The sequence below is a fragment of the Lepisosteus platostomus genome, chromosome 10 (genome assembly GCF_059453375.1).
Source record: "Lepisosteus platostomus isolate fLepPlt1 chromosome 10, fLepPlt1.hap1, whole genome shotgun sequence".
Classification (NCBI taxonomy): Eukaryota; Metazoa; Chordata; class Actinopteri; order Semionotiformes; family Lepisosteidae; genus Lepisosteus; species Lepisosteus platostomus.
In genome coordinates, this window is record NC_142620.1 from 6,863,112 (window position 1) to 6,887,363 (window position 24,252).

General features: G+C 51.9%; 1 protein-coding gene across 11 annotated transcripts in view; it reads right to left on the minus strand.

Moving 5' to 3' along the window:
* Window positions 1-285: 285 nt before the first annotated feature.
* Window positions 286-24,252, minus strand: part of ppp1r13bb (protein phosphatase 1, regulatory subunit 13Bb) — a 65,514-nt gene continuing 41,547 nt past the window's right edge. For 5 of the 11 annotated variants that reach the window (XM_088647800.1, XM_088647799.1, XM_088647797.1 and 2 more), the window contains 14 exons: window positions 16,683-16,784; window positions 14,512-14,686; window positions 12,810-13,006; window positions 11,865-12,029; window positions 11,202-11,394; window positions 10,118-10,288; window positions 6,969-7,114; window positions 6,186-6,651; window positions 4,787-5,571; window positions 4,354-4,491; window positions 3,724-3,857; window positions 2,805-2,971; window positions 2,428-2,627; window positions 286-1,629 (listed from right to left, as the gene is read on the minus strand). In XM_088647800.1, coding sequence (XP_088503926.1) covers window positions 1,588-1,629; window positions 2,428-2,627; window positions 2,805-2,971; window positions 3,724-3,857; window positions 4,354-4,491; window positions 4,787-5,571; window positions 6,186-6,651; window positions 6,969-7,114; window positions 10,118-10,288; window positions 11,202-11,394; window positions 11,865-12,029; window positions 12,810-13,006; window positions 14,512-14,686; window positions 16,683-16,784 — 3,081 coding nt within the window. In that variant the 3' untranslated portion in view covers window positions 286-1,587. Of the gene's footprint in view, window positions 1,630-2,427; window positions 2,628-2,804; window positions 2,972-3,723; window positions 3,858-4,353; window positions 4,492-4,786; window positions 5,572-6,185; window positions 6,652-6,968; window positions 7,115-10,117; window positions 10,289-11,201; window positions 11,395-11,864; window positions 12,030-12,809; window positions 13,007-14,511; window positions 14,687-15,606; window positions 15,894-16,682; window positions 16,785-18,902; window positions 19,186-22,596; window positions 23,342-24,252 lie in introns of those variants that run through there. The other 6 variants (XM_088647806.1, XM_088647807.1, XM_088647798.1 and 3 more) reach the window with 6 other exon arrangements.

Consider the following 24,252-nt stretch of genomic DNA (forward strand, 5'->3'; position numbering starts at 1 on the left):
CTGTCCCCAACAGAAGGCAGATTTGTAACAAGAACTGTAACCTTTTAAAACTATACAAATCAAGTTGTCTCCTCACAGACTTCTGATAAATGATATTTCAGTGCAGCTATTGAGCAGTACTAAAAAAATGACTTTTACATTCTCTACTTTATTTTGAAAGTGTTGAATTGGGTTCCTTTTTTCTTTGCAAGAGTTTGTCTGTCTTCTGTTGGGGATTATCCTTACAAGTTTGTGTTGATGTGCAGAATAGAGAACATTTTTCCTCCATACAGACACATACAGGTATAGTCTTCATGCCACAGCAGTATTTTATTGTGCACATTTACATAACAGGTTGTGTAAGTAGTGTATCTGTTCTTACACTACTTGTGTATACAGCTATACAGAAACTGCAGTTCAGTTACATTTTCATACAGCAGATAATAGTCAAACATCATCTATTCTCACCACAGTATTTACAGGAATACTTAGTGGTTAAGCTCTTTACAGCACTGCTTTGGATGGGTAAAAAAATGACAAGACCGTAAAACATGAAAAAGCAAGTCAGAGGATGTTATGTAACAAATTCTGTTGTTTATGGAAAATAACATCTAACTCCTATGGAAAATATCCATGAAAGTCTCTTATATAAAAGCATTTCGATTTTGCAGTTCTTAGTGCTGTGTTCAGCTAACGAAGCTGAAGTTCGTTATTGCATTCACCTCCGGCCATGGCCTACATGAGGAACACAGAGACTGGCCTTCACCAGACATTCCACTTGCTCACAACTTCCGCTTCACAGACGCCTCTCAAGGTCTCTTCGAAGACATGCTCCTACCAAATAAATAGACATACAACTGCCACACACACACACTTCCCTTCACATTTAATCACCTGCACTGTTCTTCTTCATTTGAAACCCCATTCTTTCAATTCATCAACTTCCCTCAGGTCTATCTAGTCAGTTTTTCTTCAACTCTTTGCGTAGCCAAAGGGCTACATAAGATTAATTGTAATTAAAGCAGCTTGTTTCTTTAACCACACTTCCCAGCTAACCGTGTCAGTAAAACCTTCACTCGTTCTCTCTATCCTGCTTGCAGACACTCCCCTTTATCGCACACTTCACCTTTGACTCCCTAAAAACATCCGATTCACAGCCCCACTCTGCCAAAAAAACAAACTGGGGTCAGTATCCGTGTTCCTATACGAGACTGGCCAGTTTTTTTAAAAAAAACCTTAGCTTAAAGAATGAATCTCAGTCTTAAAAAAAGAAAAAAAAAAGCTGGACACAAAACACTGAGCAGATGGAGAGGAAGTTAAAACCCTTATCCCATCCTTCCTGAAGAGCTTCTCTATCCAGTACGCTTCAAAAAGAGATTGTTCTCTTCAGTGTTGAGGACGACTCCCAGTGTGGCCACCAGCGGCTGTGAGGGGACAGTTCGTTTTTAAAGACGGCCCCCAGCGGTCAGGAGAAAAGCACCACTTTGACAGGAGATGGCAGCCCCTTCGCACACCTCTCCTCCCGCTCTGTCTGGGGGCGACTTCGGGGTGTCCCTCTCCAGGTCCAGTTAATCCCCAGGACGGGTGCAAGTGATGCCCACGCGGGTGTTACGCTAGGGAACGCTGTCTTGGCTTTATTCTGGGATAGAGCTGCAAAAAACAGGAAAAAAAAGGACATGACAAATGAGAGCTGCAGGACTTTAAGCTGCCATTTCCCCCACCCAACAGCAGGGGCCAGTGTCCAGCCAGGTATAAAGTGAGGAAATCGTACTCCTTAATGTGTTTTTGTAAGGGAGACTGCATTGCCCTTAAGCTTGACTTTCCCAAAGTGAACTCTTAAAAGCGGTAATGGATATGGTTAGGCCCTCTAGCTGTTATCACTGCAAGTCTGTATCCTTTTAAAGTATTAATTTCACTTGTATGTCTTTCAGCCACAGGCTTTTCAACAGATTTGTGTAAGTGCTATGTAGTGAGAGTGCGTCCAGATCATGTAAGACTGAAGGAGTTACACTATTAATGTTCTTTACAGGGATACTCTTTATCGTGATCCTTAATTGAGGCACATAACAAAAGGCAAATTAAATATCTGCAAACAGAATGCTGGAACTGAAATGAGTTCATTCTCCTGGTGTGCATTAGCATTAAACAGGAAAATGTCACTTTTCTTACCTGTAGATCTTCTTGGTTACAGAACAAAACCTTGACCCAGTTTTACTGCCAAGGAAAAGAGGCAACCGCAGAGGCAGCTCCTCCAGGGGTCTCAGTCCTACATCTGCATGTATGTACCACATACACACCTGGATAAACTGACCAGATCACACCCCTGCCGAGTGGAGTCGGTAGACATGCAAGGTTGTTGTGAAAATAAGTGCAACCACTGTTCACTATCTAATCCTTAAAAGAGCGAGAGAGTGCGCCCTGCTGGCTGCTGGGCGCGGCGGCGCTCACCCCGAGCAGGTTGCGGGGCACGTAGCCCTCTTTGTCGTTGAGCCGGCCCCACCACCACGCGGTCTCGCTGTCGTCTTTCCGCCGCAGGATGGTGACGGCGTCGCCTTCGCGGAAGGAGAGCTCATCGCTGTTCTGGGCCTCGTAATCCCACAGGGCGTACACGGTGCCCTTATTCATCACGCCCAGCTTCTCCTGGACCCCTGAGAGAGAGAGAGAGAGAGAGGCAGAGCGACGCCAGTTAACCCTGAGTGAGAGAGGGCGAGACCGAGGAAGTTTTGTGCAGCAACAGAGGCCGGGCGTCCATCTGACCAGCTGCTCAAGCCCCCCCGCTCGCCTCCGTCTGCCCCGCTGTCTGTCCACTCCCCAGTTAGACTCACCATAGAGGAACTGGGAGCACTGGATATAGCCCTCCTCCATCTCCTCGCACTTGTCGGCGGCGGTCTCCACGTCGCTGATGGTGGTGGCGAAGATGGCAGCGCCCGACTCCACCAGCAGTTTGCAGAGGTGAACGCTGTTACAGGAGGCCGCGCAGTGCAGGGGCGTCCTGGGCGAGACAGCACTCGTGTTACAATGCCATCACCCAGCCCTTGCACAGCCACATTAAAATGAGCACGTGTAAATACGAAGTGGAATTGCTGGCTTTCCCATCGACGTCTGTGACAAAGTCCCAACCTCCTAAGCATCTGTGTCTGGCCCTGCACAATGCACCAGTCCATGGTTAAAAGATAGCTGTGTGGGTAACTCACAGCATACAGGTCACGAACGTGAGGGGGCCCTTCAGACGGGCTGACAGTAAATGAGACTTGCTCTGTCAAAACAAGAGTTGTATTGTGTGCCAATACTCTCAGTCAAAGTGGAAATAAACATCTGCAAACGGAGAATACTGGAATTGTAATGATTTCATTCTCCTGGTGATTTTAAAACAAACACAGGTTATATTAAGACAGGGGTGCAGTATTGAGAATCAAAGAAACTGATTTCCAATCTGACATTATCTAATAAGAAGAGCACGTCTGACAGAGAATGAGACTTCTCATTTTCAGTTTTCGATGTTCTTATTTTTTCTTTTTAAATTGCTCTTGGTTTTGATGGTTGTTATTGTTAATGTGAACTTTATACAGTTAAGACCGTTTTTTATTAAGTACTTTTAACCTAAAAGGGTACTCCATTCAAAATATGTTATTCATCTCCAGGGGGACAATTTAAGACTGCAATTAACTCCAAGTACAGAGTACAATGCAAGACTTCAAGGCGGGTTCCTATACGAGGTCAAGCAATCCTCTGCAGGGCTCTCACCAGCCATCGCTGTCGGCCGCGTTGACGTTGACGCCGAAGTCGAGGAGGAACTTGACGATGTGGTGGTGCCCGGCGCACACGGCGTTGTGCAGAGGCGTGATGCCCTCGTCGTTGGGGGTGCTGGGGTTCTCCACCTGGGATGACAGCGACCGGGGGTTAGACCAGGGGATCAGGCCTTCATGTCACACCCAGCCCCCGGGGAAAAGAGAGAATCGGCAGGACTGCTTCTCCTTTTTATTCCTGCTCAATTTTTTCCCCTTTATTTGCTGCTTAAAAAAGTCCTGTTTTTCACCTCAGAGGGAAAAAGGGATAGGAAAGAGCTCCTCTGTCCTCTGTGCCTCTTCATGCAGAGCTCATTTACTGTACTCATACGCGGTGTGCAGTACAGTACAGTGACTACAACCACCTTACAGCAAGAGCACTGCTCTGCTACAATAACACCGGAGCTTGATTTGTCTATGGTTAAACGGACGAGGTTTAAAATTTTCCAACTTCAGAGACAAGAAGTTACAAGTAAAAGAAAGAAACACGGAAATCAGGTTAACTCAAAAGATAACGTAAGCCGGACCAGAGTGACCGGGCACGAGAGGCTGCCCTCCACCTGGCCCGGCTCTGCCCGCAGGGCTGTACCTCGTAGATGATCCTCTGCACCAGGTCAAACTCCCCCTCCAGGGAGGCGTCCAGCAGGAGAGCCAGCGGGTTGAACTTGACACGGAGCCCGTGGCCGGTTCTCTCCGAGTTGGGCTTCTTCAGGTTGGTGCGTTTCACCTGCAGAGCGAGGAGGAAGGGAGAGGTTGAGGCTGATGCTTGCCTTCAGATTGGAAAACGATTAGCAATGCCGCGCCACGAGCAGCAACAGTGGCTTGGAATCTCAGACAGCTCTAGCCTTCTTCTCAGGAACCCAGGAAGTAAGGATGATGAGACAAATCAGACCGTCAGATCAGCTAGCAATTTTCTCAGGCCATTTAAACCAAAAGACGTGCAAAATTCTCACTGCAAACGGAACTGGATCTCAGTCAGACGTGCAGATACAGACGGGCACACCGCAGACACGCAGGCTCACCGCAGGCTGGGCCGCGGAGGCGGAGGGCTGGGGTGGCGTCCCGGCCTCCTCGGGGCTGCTGGCCTCAGGGACCGGGCTGGGCAAGGTGTCGGCGGGCCGCCGGGGGGCCGCGGGATTGTTGTTGCTGTCCTCCGTGGTCTGGGGCGGGGGCACGGGCGGGCCGGGCGTCAGCTCCTCCGTGGGCGGGGGGGGCAGCTGGTTGTCATTGGCGTCGGAAGAGGGCGGGGGGGAGGGGGGCCGCTCGGCGGCGGGGCGCGGCGGCTCGGGAGGCGGAGCCGGGGAGAGGGCGGGCGGCTCGGGGAGGTTGGCGTTGGCGGTGTTGCCGTTGTCGACGTCGGCCAGGACCCCGCCCATGTAGTCCGGCGGGGGCGCGGGCTGGTAGAAGGGCGTGCCCCCCCCGCCCGCGCTCTCCATGCCCCCCGCCAGCGTGTTGAAACGCTGGTACAGCAGCTTCTGGATGTTGGGGCCGCTGGGGCCCTCGGGCTCCGTGATGGAGCTGCGCTTCTTCAGCGGGCGCGGCGCGTTGGCCAGCCGCTTGCGCAGGGCCTCCAGCTCGGCGTCGCTCTGGTAGCGCAGCGGGGAGTACACCATGGGCGTCAGCTTGGTGGGGCTCAGCGGCCGCGGGATGTTGTCCACGCTGGGGGGGCCCTCCCGGGGCCCCGCGGGCTGGCCCTCCGGCTCCCCCTCCTCGCTCCCCTGCTGGCCGCCCGGGCACGGCGCCCCCTGCAGGAACAGCAGCGGGGAGGAGGAGGCCGAGCCCGAGTGCAGCACTGGTTTCCCGTACACTGCAGGGAGAGGGACAGGAGACGCACGTCAGCAGGAGGCGGGGACGCTACAGGCAGAGTCTGTGCACACGGGGACAGCTAGGGCCAGTGTGTGCGGCAGGGGTGGAGCGCAAGGCGTTCGTGTCTTCGGATACTGCACAAATAGCAGCAGCGGGTGACCTGGGTGTGGAACCTATGCAGACCTGTTAGTGCACAAAATCGTGGCGTCTCCGAATGCTCAGAAAGGCAAATATTTTGAAGAAATTAAATTAAAATGTGAAACGGAACCATTAATATAAAAAACTGCTTGCAGCGCTTACCCATACCCCTAACAGAGGCTGCCTGGCAGGTTTAAGCCAGAAAGGGAAGGGAACAGTGCAGGAATACTGGGATTAACTGGCCTGCCTTCTAACTAAAAATAACCTGCTTTCCCTTCCAGAAGAAACAGTTAGCATCTAAAAAAAACAAACAATTAAGAGCCTACTTTAACTGGAGAGTAGCGCAAGCTAGCTGACGCCATGTTGGCACCTCTATACCCCTGCCAGGGCCAGGATCAGGTTTCTACCCATGCGGCCCCTAGCCCGCGGTCAGGAAAGGGCAGGCCACACGGTGCCCCCAGCGGTGCGGAGACGTACCTGCTTTGACGGCGGACTTGCTGTTGGGCTGGTAGGTCTTGGGCGGCACGGCCTGCTGCAGGTACATGTAGTAGATGGAGCTTGAGTTGACGGTGGGGGGCCCCTTGCGGGGCGACTGCGGCCGCGAGCCCTTGTCGGGGATGAAGGGGCGCACCGCCACGGCCAGCGGCGGGTCGGGCCGCGCCTCTCCGGGGGGGAAGAGCGGCGAGCTGGCGGGCTGGAAGGTGGGGCTGGGGGGCACGGAGATGCGCTGCTGGATCTGCTGGGAGGAGCCCGGCGGGGCAGCAGGTCTCTGCCAGGCGGCGGAGCTGGCACCGGCTCTGGGCAGGCTGCCGTCCTTCCGGCGCTCCAGGGAGCTGGAGGAGCCCGCGGGCAGCAGCACCGGGCTGGGGTAGGTGCCATAGCTCGGGGGCGGCGGTTTGGACAGGGCGGGCACAGGCGGGGCGGCCTTGCAGGGGTCAGAGCCCTAAAGTCAGGCAGAGGAACACGAAGAGAGCCTTTAGCTGTAAGCAAGGTAACGCGTATAAGTAAGCATCACCCTTGCAAGACCTAGATGAAGGCATATATTCGTCACGCGTACTGTTGTGAAAAGCTATAACCTCAGGCCGGAGTCGTTTTTTGGTTTAGAAAGGCCGCCAGGCCCTGGCACGAATGCCATCATCCGTCATTCCCGCAGGTACAGAGGAAAACGACGGCTCCGGATTTTTCTGTCGCCGCAGCTCTATTGGCAAAACCGGCCGAGCGAATTACTCGGGAGTCTGGGGATGAACTGAGAGAGCCCACCTTGTCTGGGGCAGAAGTGGGGGTGCCGGGCTGCGCGCTCCCCGGCTTGGCAGCTGTGTCCATGTTGGATTCCTTCCAGTCCATACTGGGCGGCTTCAGCGAAGAGGACGCCTGCTTGGTGAGGGTGGGCCACGTGGCATCATTAGCTGGAGGAGTGAGACAGAGAGCGTGAGAGGGGGAGAGGACACGGAGCAGGACGGTCTCCCTGCATGGAGACAAAATCCACCACAGGCTGCGCCTGCCCTCCACCTGTTTGTTAGGCGATTCTCTATCGCTGAATTCGCCGTCATTCTCCCTGACAGCTAACTCTCTCATTCTCCTTCAGCGTGCTTCGCACAAGACCGGGCCCAGGACAAGCCATCTTCCTCTTTGGGTCGCTAAATTCTGCATAGCCCCGCCCCCTCAACATCCGAGATCCAAGGCCATGCGTGACGATTCCCCTCCCCGCCCCTTGTTGAAACACAGAGGACTCGGGGGCACATCACATCGACTTCGCTGTGCAGCAGTGCGTACAGGAGCCCCAAAACGGGCGGCGTCTTATCCGAGGACAGTAAATAAAGAGGCGCAGATACCGGCTCCCGGAGGAGCAGGAAACGACAGGGTATGAGCTGGGACAAGGAAGGCAGATTGCTGCTAAAATGCAATAACCTGCGTTTTAATTTAAAAAGACGCCTTCGCAGACAGAAATGTGATGAAACCAGACAGTATGAAGCAAATAACACTAGGCAGCATTATTCAGTCAGCTCTGAGCATGTCCAAAGAAAGGAACAAATGGCAAGTGATTGCATCAATAAAACAACAAACAGGCAGCACTGTGCTCCTAAAAACACACACAACTGCTCTGCTTTTCCCAAGCAGAATGAAGCCTAATTTATTTGGACAGGACAGAGCAAGAGCCGCAGGGGTTTCCAGACAATTATGGGAAGGAAGGTAAACTACAAGAAGAGCAGACCTCCGTCTGAGAGGGAGTGGTTGTGTCAGTGCTGCATCGCAGAAGCAGCACACAGACGGCACTGGAAGGATTTTCTATTCCTGGTGGCTGTACACTTTTTAATTGGATTTAGAAGTCTAAGAGGCTTTTACTTGTAAGCAATTGCTTGTTCACAAAAAAAATTAGTAGTAAGATTTTAAAAACGGTATGACACTTAGCATAGGCGGCATTCATAAAAATGAAACACAACCAAGGACTTCATAAGTCTGAAGTGAGCAAGAAGCTACGGGATTTTCCATCCTTCTTGTACAACACTGATTATTTTCATCTACAAGTAATAAGTGATAATGCGTTACCAAAGGCTTGTAAAAATGAGCCATTTCCAGAACATTTCATTTCACTTCATGGTGTGATAATTCTAAAACTTTTTGTGTTAACATTTCTTAACTGCTTTTAGAGTTTAGAATCCTGGATATGTTAATTAAATTACTTCATGATCCATTTGAAGTTCTCGGCCTGATAAAAATATATGCATATATGCACATACTCAAGGGGATGTCGTGTCAAACAGTCCCAATATCCCCGTCTGCTGTGCTCGGGGCAGCAGGATGACAACTGCATTGCTGCTATTGAACCTCCCTGTATATTCAGGATAACTCCCACTAAAATGCTGGTGGCCAAATCCAAATCGCCCTCAGTAGTTTTCCCCCTTGGGCTCTGTCAGTTGGCTGTTTAGTGCAAGACTCTCATCCATAGTGGGAAAATAAAGATATTTCTGTGGCTTCTAATGAGAGCTACCGCAGTGTTTTACACCTGTATTTTAAATAGGACACAGGAACTGACAAGTCGAAAAACAAAGTGATTAATCAAGGTGGGATCTGGAACAGCCACAGCAATGCTGGTAGTGTTTAAGTGTCCACAGGTGCATTGAAGGAGCAGTCACAATGGTGCTTGATTTTAATCAACCAGTCCCGACACAGGTGAGAGCTGGCCTTCAGCTCACACCCCACGTCTTCTTAACCCACACACATCAGTGTCAAACATGGTGGGCTAAAGAAACACGGGCATTCTTTCTTTGAAGGAACACTAGCTTACAACAAAAAGCTGATTTTTTTCCCCCCAACATTTCTACACAAAGAGAAGTACTACATAGGATACACATGATCTGTGTTAATGTGGAAGCTGACTTCAGTAACGTTTCACATTTACTTCCAATACTGGACGATCAAAAGACAAAAATCAATCAGTGTTAAAAACTGCAGTCAAACTTCAAATTTACTGAAGGGGTAAATTTGACTGATGCAGAGATCAGTTGACACAGCAGGTATGAGAGCACAGTGAACCTTATCTGTGTGACGGAGGGGGTGGAGAGAGAGGAGAGCACAGCACCACCACACACTGTCCTGCTGCACTCCCAGACAGCTCGGCATCACACACACACACACACCACACACAGGACACCCACTGCACGCCATTGATCCATTTCAGGTACTCTTCACATAACTAACACCAGGCGCTGGATCCTGGAAACTGTGCTGAGTTTATTAGCTCAGACAGTCTGGAGCAGATAGCCATTAATGCTCTTCTGCTTGTAGTAACTTTTGACAAAAGGCTGTCTGCCCTGTCTCTGCCCTGTCCTGTTCTACTCACTAACAGTGCAGCAGCTCAGAAGATGCACACATTACTTTTCACCGCTCACTCGAAACCATGGCGGTTACACAGAGCCCGGATTGCCCTCATAAAACCGCCTTTCATACCTAACAATAACTCCACATAAGCTGTTTCACCCTTAGTGAAAGTTGTCTGTCAGGGTACCAGCAGGCCCTCACACATTCTGTGATGGCAGTGATAAGCAGAAGGTGTGTATTTACTCAAAACACTGAGAGAGCAACGTCTAAACTCAGAAAGGAACTGCAGTATTACTTGAGCTTCTGAAAATACTGCGCATGTCAAGTTAACTGCCAGAGGTTTTTTTTGCATAATGCATGCATAAAAATCTCAAAAAGATTATATTCACACCCCCATTTCAATACAGAAGTCTGCTTTTCCTACACTAACCCAGTCATCTTAGGATCAAGTCACAGTTCCAACTCAAAGTCTGAGATTGCTCCTGTGGCTTGTCCCTTAGTGCACGTGCACACACACACGGACGGGCTGTGCGGGGATGGGACTGTGCGCGCACACGATAAGGCTCAGTGCTCCATACTGAGATCAGCACCTGCGGGATCACAGGACACACTGTCAGGCAGAGGGGACGCCAAGTGCCCGTGTCTGAGATCGGGAGACTGCAGAGCAGCAGTAGGTGATGGCAACACGGGATCCACTATGATGTCTAAATCAGAGACCTTCCAGGGGCCGGCAGACTTTCTCACACCGCGCCCATCTGTCTCTGCAGGCCACCCCAAAGCCAGCCGCCCCGCACCCCCGTGGCAGGACAGACGGGAGGGGAAAAAAAAAGAGGGGGAAGGAGAAGAGGAGGGAAAGACAAGAGAATACAATGTCAACAGACTGCAGGAGGATACTGAGAGAGAGAGAGAGAAAAAAAAATTAAAACACATCGAACACGGCAAGCATATTGCGGCCGAAGAGGCAGGAAGAGACGGAGATGGGGCTGGCGAGGGCAGTAAAAAACGCCTCCCGCTGCGAGGCGTGAGCGCTGCATACTCCGGCCTGTCCTGAGACCGCTGCCTTTTCGAGCTGCATGCCGTGCCGATCTGGAATCCCTCCCTGCCTGCGACAGTCCCAGAGCAATTCATGGAAAAACAGCGTCAAAAACCCATTAACACAGCTACTGCATTGTTGCCCACTTCAAATATTGAACTAGGTACTCTTATGTAGGAAAGCGGTGCTGCAACAACTCTCCTCAGCCTCAGTATCTCTACCAGACCAACCTGCATTCATAGCTTTGAAGAAGGCTTCTTTGATGAAGAAAGAGGCAGGGTCCACCAGTGTTAAGGCCGCAGTTTGTGAATTGAAGGGGATGAAATGGCTTTAGACACCCACCAGCACGTGCAGCGCTACCAGGCCGAGACGAGCAGCAGGGCTGGGCTCAGCCCGCGCAGGGGGACACCGTCTCTAAACCTAGCTTACGCAGCAAGGCGTGCGGAGAGGGGGCTCGGCAGGATACTGTCTCAGCAGCTTGATCAGCGTCACCAATGACCCACCTGCACTGTCTTCCCAGTGAGATGAGGGACAGCGGGCGTCAGTTATCTACCTGCTACTGAAAGGGGAAAAGCCTTCCGGACCAGGACGGACACAACAATGTGCTCGCTTCCCACAGCGGAAAACCGCGCTGCACTGACCTGATTTGGACCTGGCGTGGGTGGCGGTGGCCGACACCGTGAGGGACTGGGGCTTCAGCGGATCGGCGGGGATGGCGTAGCTGCCCTCCTGCCTGCCAGGGGCCGGCACCTGGATGTAGGGCCCCACAGCGGCCACGCGCCCCGAGCTGCCCTGAGCTGGCTGGGGGGGGGGCGTCCCGTTGATCCTGTTCAGCTGCGGGGGGAGAGAGAGGCACCGTTGCTGCGAGCCGCTGTGGACACACAAGGACGGCCCACACAGAAGCACGATTCCCGCGCAAGGAGCCGAGAGACACTCCACACAGAGCAGTGCCTGGCCACAGGGCTCAGCCCAATCGGGGTGCTTGTGGCAAAGGTTTAGTTGTAGCTGGATTAGCAGTGGCAAGCCACCTCCAAACCCCCCCCACCCCGGGTCCCCAAGGGCGGCGGGAGCACATCAGCTGCAGCTGCTCTGCCAGCAGAGCTCACTTTCTTAGAAGGAGGCTGAAAATCATCCTGGACGGAAATGAAATAAAAAAAAAAACAGCCTCAGGAGAAGCTTGTGGTAAAGTCCGTCTATTGCAAGTAGGCTGGACTCCGCTCACAAACCACAGCCTGTATCTGTGAACCCCAGTGGCCCGGCGAGTGTACATATGCTTTATGTTCCTTTCAATGAGCTGGTCTTACAGGGATGTTCTCTTTTTGACGTGCCTCAGCTTTTTTCTTATACAGGCGCTCCCTCAGCTCCCCGATGCGCTTGTCCATCAGCGTGACCTCCATGTTGCGCTTGTTGAGCAGGTCTTTGTGCTGCTGCAGCTTGGTGTTCTGCTCCTGGTTCAGCTTGTTGCGAATCTGAGGAGGAGGAGAAAGTATTTAACACGTCTCAGAAGTAACACTGTATTCTGTCTGCTACAGCCCAAGAGTTCTAAAGATTGAACTACAGAAACATTCTTGCACTGTGTTAAATAAGGTATCGCAGCATACTTATCACCAAGCAGCCATATCACCCTGCAACTCACAACTGGCAGCCCACTGGAGCTCAGCAGGTGTGAGCCTGGTCAGTACCTGGATGGGAGACCTCCTGGGAAAAACTAAGGTTGCTGCTGGAAGAGGCGTTAGTGGGGCCAGCAGGGGGCGCTCACCCTGTGGTCCATGTGGGTCCTAATGCCCCAGTGTAGTGACGGGGACACTAGACTGTAAACAGGCGCCGTCCTTCGGATGAGACGTAAAACCGAGGTCCTGACTCTCTGTGGTCATTAAAAATCCCAGGGTGTTTCTCGAAAAGAGTAGGGGTGTAACCCCGGCGTCCTGGCCAAATTTCCCATTGGCCTTTATCAATCATGGCCTCCTAATAATCCCCCTCTATGAATTGGCTTCATTACTCTGCTCTCCTCCCCACTGATGGCTGGTGTGTGGTGAGCGTTCTGGCGCACTATGGCTGCCGTCGCATCATCCAGGTGGGGCTGCACATTGGTGGTGGTGGAGGGGAGTCCCCATTACCTGTAAAGCGCTTTGAGTGGAGTGTCCAGAGAAAGCACTATATAAGTGTAAGCAATTATTATTATTATTACTGATGGCAGTGCACCAACACAACACTCCTATCACGCGGCACAGGCCTGCGGCGCCCTCTACCTGCAGCTCCTGGTAGAGCTTCCGCAGCTCCAGCGCGGCCGTGCCGGTGACCTGCCCGCTCAGCGCCTGCAGGCCGTTCAGCTTGCCCCGCCGCAGGTCCTCCAGCTGCTGGGTCAGCTGGTCCACCTTCAGCACCGCCGACTGCAGCTCCTGCTGCTTCTCCTGGAACATGCCGTTGATGTGCTCGATCTCCGCGGCTGCAGGAACACACAGGAGCGGCGGGGTCAGACGGGGGGGGGACAGGGGGAGGCCCTCTCTGAGCTTCACGGCACGGCACGGCGCGGCACCAAGCCTGTCAACTGTCCGGGAGGAGTCCCTCGCGGAGGTGCCTCCGCCGAGATTAATGTGCTGTTTCAGGGGGGAAAAAACGTCTCAAGAGGAAGAACTACAGGGAATAGCGCCAGTATTATTTCCCGAACCCCTTGCTCCTTCGGCACCCTGGCTGAAAGCTCATTATTTGTCTGCCCTATTGAAGGCATCTATCTATCTATCTATCCAGCACACAGGAACACAGACTCCCAGCCCCCGCCCATACCTACAGGCTGGGGACAGGTCAGCGAAGCCTGCAGAGTGCCGGCTCCCCTCTTGGAGACCGTGAAGCAGGCCTGCCTGACTACCCCGCCCTCTTCAAAGACACATCCGCACTTCCCTTCAGCGTCTACTCGGAGCGGCCGACGTGTGCCGACAGCACTGATTAGCTTGTATGGGTCTAACCCAAGGTCTTTCCTTTGTTTTCCCACTCCTCGGTCTCTGCACAGAGTGGGGGCGGGACACCGAGGGTGGCGACGGCTCGTGTGGCCTAACTCTTCCCCACTCCAAGGCTGGTATTAAAAAGCCTTACGATCCTTTGAGGCGGCAAGGGAATCTCGCCCATCTGTGACGGATAACGTTTCCGCGGCTGTCAAGGGGAAGCTCAGAGCCCGTCAAGTCAGATTGGTTAATCTCAGCTCCCAGGTCGCCAATGTTTGCCAGCTCAGGATCAGCAGGAAGCATCTCCGGATCTGGACGCCATCGTATCCCTTCCACACCCTCTCCCCTCGCGCCCAGCACTGGCCTAACCTCCACTGTCGCTCCTGGCACGCCCTGTCCACACACTGACCTGCTCCGACCTCAGCTTTCGCAATGCTCGGCAGAATTAGACTGATATGCTAAGGGGCTCGCTGTCATTGCACAGACCTCGAGAGCCAGGGCTCGCATCCAAATGAAACTGCAGTGATCCGAAATGCATCCACATACAATGCCCTCTCTGCATGCTCTGTGTTGGGTTCAGCCACTGGCTGTGCTTCACGCTGATGCTTAAACAGTGTATTCAGAAGACAGCAAATGCAAGACAGCAATTAAAAAAAGAATGAAATATCTCATTTCTACAGCACGAATTGTTAAATATCTGGAGAAAAGATGCTACATTGACTTATTGATTCAGGGGTGGTCAAATACGAAACCGTGCAAAGCAGGTTAATTGGTATAAACAAGTGCTTCATTACATAATTAATGATCATCTTGACAATCCAAGGGCTGGTCCTCAATGCTACAGGGGAGAAGTTGCACTGTTTGGACTCTGGCTGCCTGTGAACCGAAGCCCCGCACTAGATTCACTTCCTCTGTGAGGCTCCTGGGTAGAGACACAAAGCCTGGACTGCACTGTCTCTCTGGGGGGCCTAGGGGGCGCTGTCTGTGTGAGCTGAGGAGGCGGGGAACATACAGAGGTTGCCATTGATGACTTTGCTGTAGTCCACCTGGCCCCTCATGGCCCTGATCTTCTTGAGCTTGGCCTCCTGGCTGTCCACGCGTTCCTTCAGCCTCTGCAGCTTCTCGCTCTCCGACACGGCCTGCTGCTGGCGCCGCTCCTGCTGCTTCAGGTACCTCAGCCGCTGCTCCTGGGGGGGGGGGGGGAGAGGCGGAGTGAGGGGGGGTGGTCAGGACGGGGCTCGGCCCCCCACAGAAAACAGCCCCCCACGGAGCCTCGCTCAGCAGCCTGGGGGCGGGCAGCGAGTCAGCGCTGAGTCAGCCCCGAGTCAGCCCCCCCTGCAAGGGCAGGAGTGCAGCAGCAGTGCCTCGAGCCGGGGCCCGAGGAAGTCCACGAGAAATCGGCAGGAAAAGCGGAAGTGAGCAAATGCGCGCTTTCCCGCTGTGCGGGAGCACCCCCCAGCCCACCCCCCAAAAACAGCTGGAGTCTTTCTGTGGCAAAACACTTCTCTCCCACACCGAGCGGAAACTGACCATTCTGCAAGTGGGGATGCAGGGGGAGACGTTGTGGGAAAAAGTGCTCACACTCGCGCGCACACTCGCGCGCACACTCGCGCGCACACTCGCGCGCACACTCGCGCGCACACTCGCACACCTTATTTCCATCAAGAGAACTTGTCATTCTTAACCAGCAGCTCGGGACACGGTAAAAGTGAGGATCCAAACCAAGGAAAGGGAAAATCCAGTATGGAGCAGTTTACTGAGTGGGGGTGCTCCCGTTTATACAGCCTGTCAATGAAAGCTTGGAAGGAAATCCACACTAGACAGGACATACGGACGAGGTGGAGAAGCCGAAGGAGGTTCCCCACTCGGAACAGAGCACTGGGAAAGGAATACCCACAGGGCGCCCCGCCAGCTCTAAGCAGAACCAATTTATACATACAGTACACTAGATAAAACAAAAGTCTCCATCATTGTCTTCGTTAAAAACCTGTTGATAATCTCATATATGAAGTACGCTCTACGGCTACAAACTCTAAACTCTATAGCTACAGAGCCATTTCTTGTTATTTCTTTCATTTGCTTTGCATTAAAAAAAGTAAAAATTTACCTTCTGCCTATATGACTTGTTCCGACGCTTTGGCGTTTACTGACCTCGGTCCCGAAAACTAGTAATAATAAAAAGGTTCAAAGCCGTGTCTGGAATCCAAAGTGGAAAAAAAGGAGCAGAACCCCCCAAAAACGGATGGCAAAAATACTCCAGGGGTTTTAGTAGTAGCTCAGACTTCTTTCATCTCCACAATGCTCCCGGGAACAGTCTCGGTGCAGACTGGTGCTCCAGGGGGGGGACGGCACCTCTAGCAGAGTCTGGCTCTGGGTCCGGTCCACCTCCCTTCAGGACTGCATGTCCTTGTCCGGCCAGTGGCCGCACCCCTCCCTCCCTGCAGCTGCTGCCCTCCCCCGTATCTCATTTCCTGCTGCTTGGCTCCCTTCCTCCTGTTGTGTTGCCGAAGCCACGGACCCCAGCACTCCCTGACTTAACTTCCCTTGGAAAACAAACTCTGGGGCCAGAGCAGCCCCACCCTTCGCACGCTGACCTCATGCTAGCTGGTAGTCACCCTCACTGCCACCACGACACGATCGGCAGCCCCCCACCCCCCCGGAGGGCACAGAGGAGATCCAGGCCTGGAGCCCGCGGCCGACACGCACCAGATCAACCTGCTGGCGTGTCCCCAAGGGGCTCACACTGTATGTGATCTTACACCAGCTGTACAAACATCCAGGGAAAAATAAAACAACAAGCTGTTTCTCTTTTATGTTTTGTAAACCGTTTCATCACCTAAGGGCTGTGCAGCCCCCCCCCTCCCCCTGTGCAATCAGGACTGGAGGTTCGGCCAGCGCCAGCTGCCCCAGTTGTGCTAGACAGGAAGCAGCAGCACTCTGATGCTCAGTGGAAACACAGGGTTTGGCGATTACCCCTCAGATGGAAATAAACCAGAGCCCTAGACACAGCACCCCACTTTACCCAAACACAGCCTTGTGCAGAATCCATCCACTTCACACCCTGGTATGGCTTTCCCATTGAATCCCTCATTCAAACGCAGTGTGCATACAGTATATATAACATATATAGATCTATAGATCACATGCTGTATGTACACTTTGCTTCTCTTTATTTCTGCCTACCTTGGCGACAAGCATCTGCTGTTGGGCTTCAATCTGCTGCTGCTGCCTGGTGGCCATCTCCTGCAGCTCCGAGAGAGTCAGCTCCACTCGCGGGTTTCCCACCTGCCGGAGACACGGGACACAGCCTGGTCACTCCCCGGGCCAGAGCAGGGACACCGTCTGGTCACTCCGCCAGGTCAGAGAGACGGCGCCGTCCCTCCCCGGGCCAGAGCAGGGACACCGTCTGGTCACTCCGCCAGGTCAGAGAGACGGCGCCGTCCCTCCCCGGGCCAGAGCAGGGACACCGTCTGGTCACTCCGCCAGGTCAGAGAGACAGCGCCGTCCCTCCCCGGGCCAGAGCAGGGACACCGTCTGGTCACTCCGCCAGGTCAGAGAGACAGCGCCGTCCCTCCCCGGGCCAGAGCAGGGACACCGTCTGGTCACTCCGCCAGGTCAGAGAGACAGCGCCGTCCCTCCCCGGGCCAGAGCAGGGACACCGTCTGGTCACTCCGCCAGGTCAGAGAGACGGCGCCGTCCCTCCCCGGGCCAGAGCAGGGACACCGTCTGGTCACTCCGCCAGGTCAGAGAGACAGCGCCGTCCCTCCCCGGGCCAGAGCAGGGACACCGTCTGGTCACTCCGCCAGGTCAGAGAGACAGCGCCGTCCCTCCCCGGGCCAGAGCAGGGACACTGTCTGGTCATTCCGTCACGTCAGGAAGACTGTGTGGTCACTACCCGGGCCAGGGACACCGTCTGGTCACTACACTGGGTCACGAAGGTGGTGAGGTCACTATCTAGGCCAGGGCCGTAGAGTGGTCTCCACGCCAGGTTAATGAGATGGAGCGGTCACTATGCCAGGCCAGTGACGCAGCGATGACAATACGCAGTTGAGAATCTGCACGGATTCGAGATTTTGATGAGTGATGAGAACAGGAACCACATGAGTCTATTTCCCTGCCTGAGTGATTGCACCCTCGCCGTGTCCTGTGTGACACAGATCCTGTCATGCTGGTGAGCACAATGGCTTCAGAAAATGCTAAAGGGCTGTTCCCTCAACAGCGAAAGACAATGCACTGTAGCTGCAGCACGTAGCGGGTGTCTAAAAAAAAAAAAAAGTGAATCCCAGCTTTTCTGGCGTTGAAGCATTTCGCTGGGCGTGAACAAACTGAAACCGTACGAGACAAAGCCCACCCGGGGCTCTGGTGAGCGCTGTGGCGATCACACGTAGATTGTCAGCAGAGCACAAAGGCAACATGATTTCCCTAACAACTGTAACAAGGCGCACAGAATTCAGTCAGAGGACACGTCCTTGGTTATCATTATAATACTGGGTCACACGGTCACCAGGTCTTTTTTTTTTTTAAATGTCAAAACATTGAGCACTCCCTCCCTTTTGCTAGAAACACACGAGGCCCCACTCAAGCCAGCCGGACAGGGCTGACCAAGAGTGGCAAAAACAAGGGGAAAAAAAAAACAATAACTTAACTCTCGGCACTTCTCCTGTCGTCATGAGTGCTTTTTTCCCCGAGCTGTGACACGGGAGTGAGTGATTCCCGTTACAGAATGGACATGCCTTTTCCCGAGCAGGAAAGCAGTAAGGCTCTCCGACGCCCAGCCACTGTGGCCCCGCCGAAGCCACCCACTACACTGCTCTCCGTCACACACTGCCACACGGCGCACAGCTACCCCCTCACACAGCAGGGTCCCTGCAAACGGGGGTCCCCCCTTCTAAGGCCCGCAGATGACTTTGATCAGTAGCTGAGGAACAAACAACCCTGCCTGAGTAAGGCAGTAAGTGACTGAGGTATATGATCGACCTCTCCGAAGAGCCTCCAGGAGTAATACTGGAGATGTGTATTTTCACACATCAGCATGAGGGGGGACAGTCTACCCTCACACTAATCCAGATCACCACATACAGGAACTGGGGTTTGGGGAAACTCAGTCCTCACTATTGCTCCCCAGGATTTCTTAGATAGTCAGGTAAAATAGTAACAAGACCAAATAATTATTCTCTCATTTCCTATCCTAACTGTGGGATTGATTCGAAAATCTGACTTAAGAGTCCTGAGGGTCTGCAGTTCAGAAGCAAAGCCCTCATTAAACATTTAAATGGAATTTCAGTCTGTCATTTATCAGGCCGCGGCAGTAAAGAATTAAGACAAAGGCCTCAACAGAGTCTTAACCTCACACCTGGCAAACACAACACACCTGAACACTTCAAATCGATCGTGATCTCTTACCTCGGGCTCCTTCTGAAGTTTCCCGTGAAGAACAATCATTTCTCTTGTGCAACTGCACAGAATCGAAAGTGCGACAGCCCGATCCGGATGAGATTTTCCGAACACTAGGCAGGACCTGGTAGAATAACAGTCCTTTTGTTCGCAGCCAGTCAGAAGAGAATTGCTACAGCTGGTTAGAGAAGTGGGCTGCTGCCTCGCGGAAATACACCCATTGGGTTCTTCCCCCTGCCACAATGAATGCTAATGAAGCAACGCAGTAACTTCCTAAAAAATCTCCCTATCGCTGATCCGGAGCGGCAGTCACCTGTAACACGCACAGGACCTTAGCGCAGCGCAGGAGGATGCTGCTCAGAAGGGAAGCTCACATACCGGATAGCCTCCAGGAAGCCAGCCCAGCTCCGCAGCACACCTGCTGGGAGCATGTGCATGTGTAGGCAGGTTCCCTTCTGTAAAGGACTAGACTCAAGAGTGACCCACACGTCAGCGGTCCCGTCAGGGAAACGCCACACTCAGGAGTGGGTCGCCAAGACCAATTCAGATGTACGGTGCTCTCTGAATACAGCAGTCTGGAGCAGCCCCGCCTGTGTGGCACGGGATGTGTTGAAAAGTTATTCTACATCCATAAGCAGCTTTGATATTCTGCTTCTAACAGGTTATGCATCCCCATATGTCCCCAGCCCTGCCTGCATGGCTTCCAAGATGAGCGTCTTCCCTATGGGGTGGCAGTTCCTGCGGAGCTGCGATGACTCTGATCCAAGGAGGGCTCCAAACACTCCAAGCTGATCAGAAGTGCTGACAATTCCCCCCCCCCAAAAAAAGCATTTTCAGTGGATGCTGCTGCCATAGTTACTGATCCACACTAGAAACTGATTGAAATGGCTGAACAGACACCTGTCCACCTCTAGTGTTATGCCATTCATACAATGTTCAGTTAAATACTACAAATGGTTTTAGTTCCTTTAACAGGAAGTGCTGTATTCAAGTACTGTAATGAACCCTGTGTCTAGGGCTGAAACACAAACCAGAGTTCAGGTCTACAGTCTTCCTCAAAGCTTAAGGAACACAATCGCAGTGCAAAATATCCTGCGGTTATATCTGGAGAAGAGCAGAGCAGAAAACAACATGGCCTAGAACTTATCATCTCTCTCCACGTGCTGAGAACACTTAGCCTCCATATGCATTCCACACAGCTTACAGAGCTGCTTAACATTGTTCACCCTGTTCGCTTTTACTACTGCTGCGGAGACGCCTCTTCATCGCGAAGCGAAATGAAACTGCAGAATAAGCTGAGCATGCTGTGTGTCGGGTGTGTGAACTGTGCAATCTACAAGAGCTCTTTCCAGGGGCATGCTGACTCATTTGGAGAGGACGATTACATTGCCCACAAATGTAAAGGACGTGAATCCGGCTCCTGCAGATTGATACCATTAGATTGGAGCAAACCTTCTATGTGTGTATTGCATGATTCTTGGGTAGATATTTAGTGACAAACTGCAGTGCAAACGCTAACGCTACATTATGTATAAGTCCTTGTTATACAAGTGCGAGTGGGCCGCTGCTCTTCGTTCCGTAATGCATTAGGTCACACGCTGCCTGAAGCGAACTCCGCAAGCAGCTCAGCTAATGACATTTTGTGTGCGTTTTTTTTCTTAAACAGAAAATCCAAGTTTTGCATTTTGCATCCTTTTTATTTTGTTCATCTCAACCCAATTTAGGCTTATATAACGATCCCAAAGTCCATTTCAAACTGAAATTCACTAACAGGTCGAGCAGTTTCGAACACAAAAGATTTTGAAGGGAACAGGTTTAATCCATGCTGAAAAAAGAAGAAAAGACACAAACATGCACCCGAAGAAGGCTCCACAGCCGAAACGTTGTGTTTCTTTTCTTCTGTTTTCAGCAGGGAATAAACCTTTACTTGTTCCTTTGCAGGCAACGCATGCTGACGCAGCTCCCTGCTTGAACTACTTCAGCCTCCTTCTGCTGCGACCCACTATGCCTTCCTATAAATCTTTTTCCAGAACTCTTCGTCATTCCTTCTCCTCCTCCCTGGGGTACTTGCTCTCTTCTCTCACCAAACCAGCATTCTGTCTCTTCACAGCGATCTGTTCCAAGACCAGGCTTTCTAACCATCTCCAAACCCGAAGAAGGCTCCACAGCTGAAACGTTGCGCTTCTTTTCTTCTCTTTCCAGCATGGAATAACCTTTTACTTGTTCCTTTGCAGCCTAGGCATGCTGACGCAGCTCCCTGCTTGAACTAGATTTTGAAGGGATCTGATACAAGTGCTCAAGAGCCTCTAAGCCACCCCTACAAAGTCAACCCCATGGAGCTCTTCAGAATGAGCCTGAAGCACCAACCAGGGGACACAGCTGGGAACCATGTGGAAGTGCATTTAAAACCAAAAACCGGAGGTGGATCTTTACAGAAAGGGTGGCGGGGGTGTGGAACAACCTGCCCTGCCATCTGGCTGGAAGGAACAGCTGGCTAGAACGCCTCCCCTTGTTTGTAACTGTTCCCTTGCTCTGAAATCTTTCTTCATCCGTTCATCTGAATGCACAGACATCCAGAAGGTCATCACTCGCCTGTCCCACCACCCTCCCCCCCTGGAGAGTCCCTCAGAGGGCTGAGGGAGATGTCTCAACTTGCACATGACCACTTCCGATCCTTTTTAGGCCTGCGCTGCCTAAAGAGGAGCGCCACTGGCACGAGAGTGGGCCTTGTAGACTGCTGCGAGACCTTCAGCAGCTCGTCACACTCATGAAGTAGAATGAAACCCGACCCAGAGCTTCGGATCAGCCACACAGGGAAGATTCTGGATTTTCCCACTTTTTTCTGTCGCTTCCCTTCCACCTCCTAATCCTGACCATTTAGTAATCCCTCCAGCTCCTGCGAGCAGAGTTCTAGCCCCCGTCATTGAAACGCTTGATAAATCGTGAAAAATACTGCTTCACACCGGAGATGCCTAGTACCCAGAGGCGAGCCAGCATGGCGAAGCACGTCTCACACAGGACGCCCTGACGGGACTCGAACCCGCACACGTGGGTATGCAACGCAGAAACGCCGAACCAGGAAACAAACTTACAACGTTAACAGAAAGGCGCTGAAATAACGTTTGATTAACAGATTGGCTTGTGGATTTTTTTCCTGTCAGTTTTTAAGCCTTCCTTTCTACTATAACGTTTCAAAACATGGCACTCAAGCCCTTCCTCCCCTACAGAGTAATTTTAGGATGGAAGGCGTTGGAAACATTTATAATGTCTTTTTTACCAGCATCACAACCTTATCTCAATCCCCTCGAGAACTCCGTTCTGTGGACTGTTACACAGCAGGTCTGGCCCCACAATCAAAAAGTTCACATGCATAACAGTGCCTAGCCCTGTTATTCATGTTGAAAACAGTCAGATCGGCACAAAGCACTTATTTATGACCACCACAACCCAGAGTCATAAATTAACTTGCTCTTTGGAAACCATTAAAAACAAACACTCTTGATGTGTAAATCAAAATCGCTGACAGAATTTTAGCAGGAGCACCAATTAAAAGTTTTCCTTCACCTTCCCATTACAGGTAGAGGTATTCACTGTGCCCTCCATCCGATGATGATCTTTATTCATTTATACCAAACTGACGATGCAGATAGAACTGGAACACAGCCATTAACTGGAGCTCGAATTAGGGAAAAAAAAGTGTTACCTGCTGTGCATTTTCCCAGGTTATTCTGCAAGATCGCACCTTAATTTTGCTGCATTGTCCTTCAGCTGTGAACTCCTGTACCGCCTCCACACGCTTCCACTCCATCCTGCTGTTAAAACTCCATTTCTTTCTGCACTGTTATCAAAATGCGTGCGTTCAAATCAAACCCAGCCAGGTCAGGAGCTGTACCGAAAGCAGTTTGCAGAAGCTTTTAAAACGAGGGCACCTCTCCGTTCCAACTTCTGCTCCCGTCACTGTTGGCCAACGTTTGCGCTCGATATCCTTTCACCAAAGCCACGCTGCCTGTTTCAGGGTGAGTGTAGTTTGTTGTTTTTTCCCCTCTCCCTGTCCGGCATCAATTCGAACGCCGGCCCTGCGCACTCATCAGCAATCAGAGAACAGAAAAGGCGAGTGGATTTTGCCGGCAGTCAGAGAGCTAATCAAGGCTAGATCAAGCCAGCTGTCAGCTGCAATCAGCATGATGCATTGCACTTTTCATTTTCAGCAGAAACTGTTCGCTGTAATGTTTCTACTTCGAATAATTCGGTACGGAGGGAGGAGAAAAAAAAAACAAGGCGAAAATGAACGACCGTGTAACCAAAGAAGGATCACCAAACGCCACAGACGAACAATTGGTCTGAAACGCTGCTGTCTGCTGCAATCCGGAGCTTTTTTTCTGGACCGTTTTGTTTCAATTTTGAAGTGCCAGCACTTCAGCGCTGTCCCTGCGCGCTCAACACTTCACTGTTCCAGACTGCAGCACACCAGCCCTCTCCCCCAGACTCGCGCGCCAGGCTCTCTGGAGAGAGAGAGAAGCTCATCCGAGTCCTGCGCACAGGTACACTTCATGAAAACCAGACGGGCCAGCGTGTTTATTATTTTACCAAAAGACCAAAATATTTCACTTAGGATTGTCTTCTGTGCTCCCGACCAGACATGAAACTCCAGCTCCCTTTTGTATTGCTTCACCTCTCTCAGTGCAAGGAACATCAAAGCTTTTCATGCCAATTTTCAGTGAATTCCAACTAGATCTCCAGCAAAATATGTGCTCGGCAGTCAAAATTAAACAAACATTGGATAGCAGAAATAAAAAACAAAGCAATGGCGGCCTCCTGTCCTCAATCAGAAGCAGTGGAAGAGCACATCACAAGGCTCGCTGGTGAAACACCCGAAACTTCCTTCCACTCCCTGCTTGGGTCTACAACACCCCCACGTCAGGGCACCAGCACTGCAGCTTCTCACCAAGAGCACATCATTACCCTACCTGTGTCTGAAACACCCACAGGTCAGGGCACCAGCTCTGCAGATCTGCAGTGAAGAGCACACTGTGACCCTCGCTGTTGGGACACCTGAGACCTCTGTCCCCTTCCTGCCTGGGTCTATAACACCCCTTGCACTGCAGCAAGAAGCACATGACGAGTGTCACTGCTCCCTGCCTGGGTCTGCAGCACTCACGAGTCAGGACCCCAGCTCTCTAGGCTTTAGATAATGTAGATATCTAGGCCTCTAGATAATGTAGAGCTAGAGGTGGACATCATAAATTTGGTCTTGAACAAAAAACACTTAAGTCTTTTTGTCCTTATCCTGGATAAAAAAAATAAGCCTAAAGCCACACGTTAATGCCGACAGAGTATCTGTGCATTAACATGTGCCACT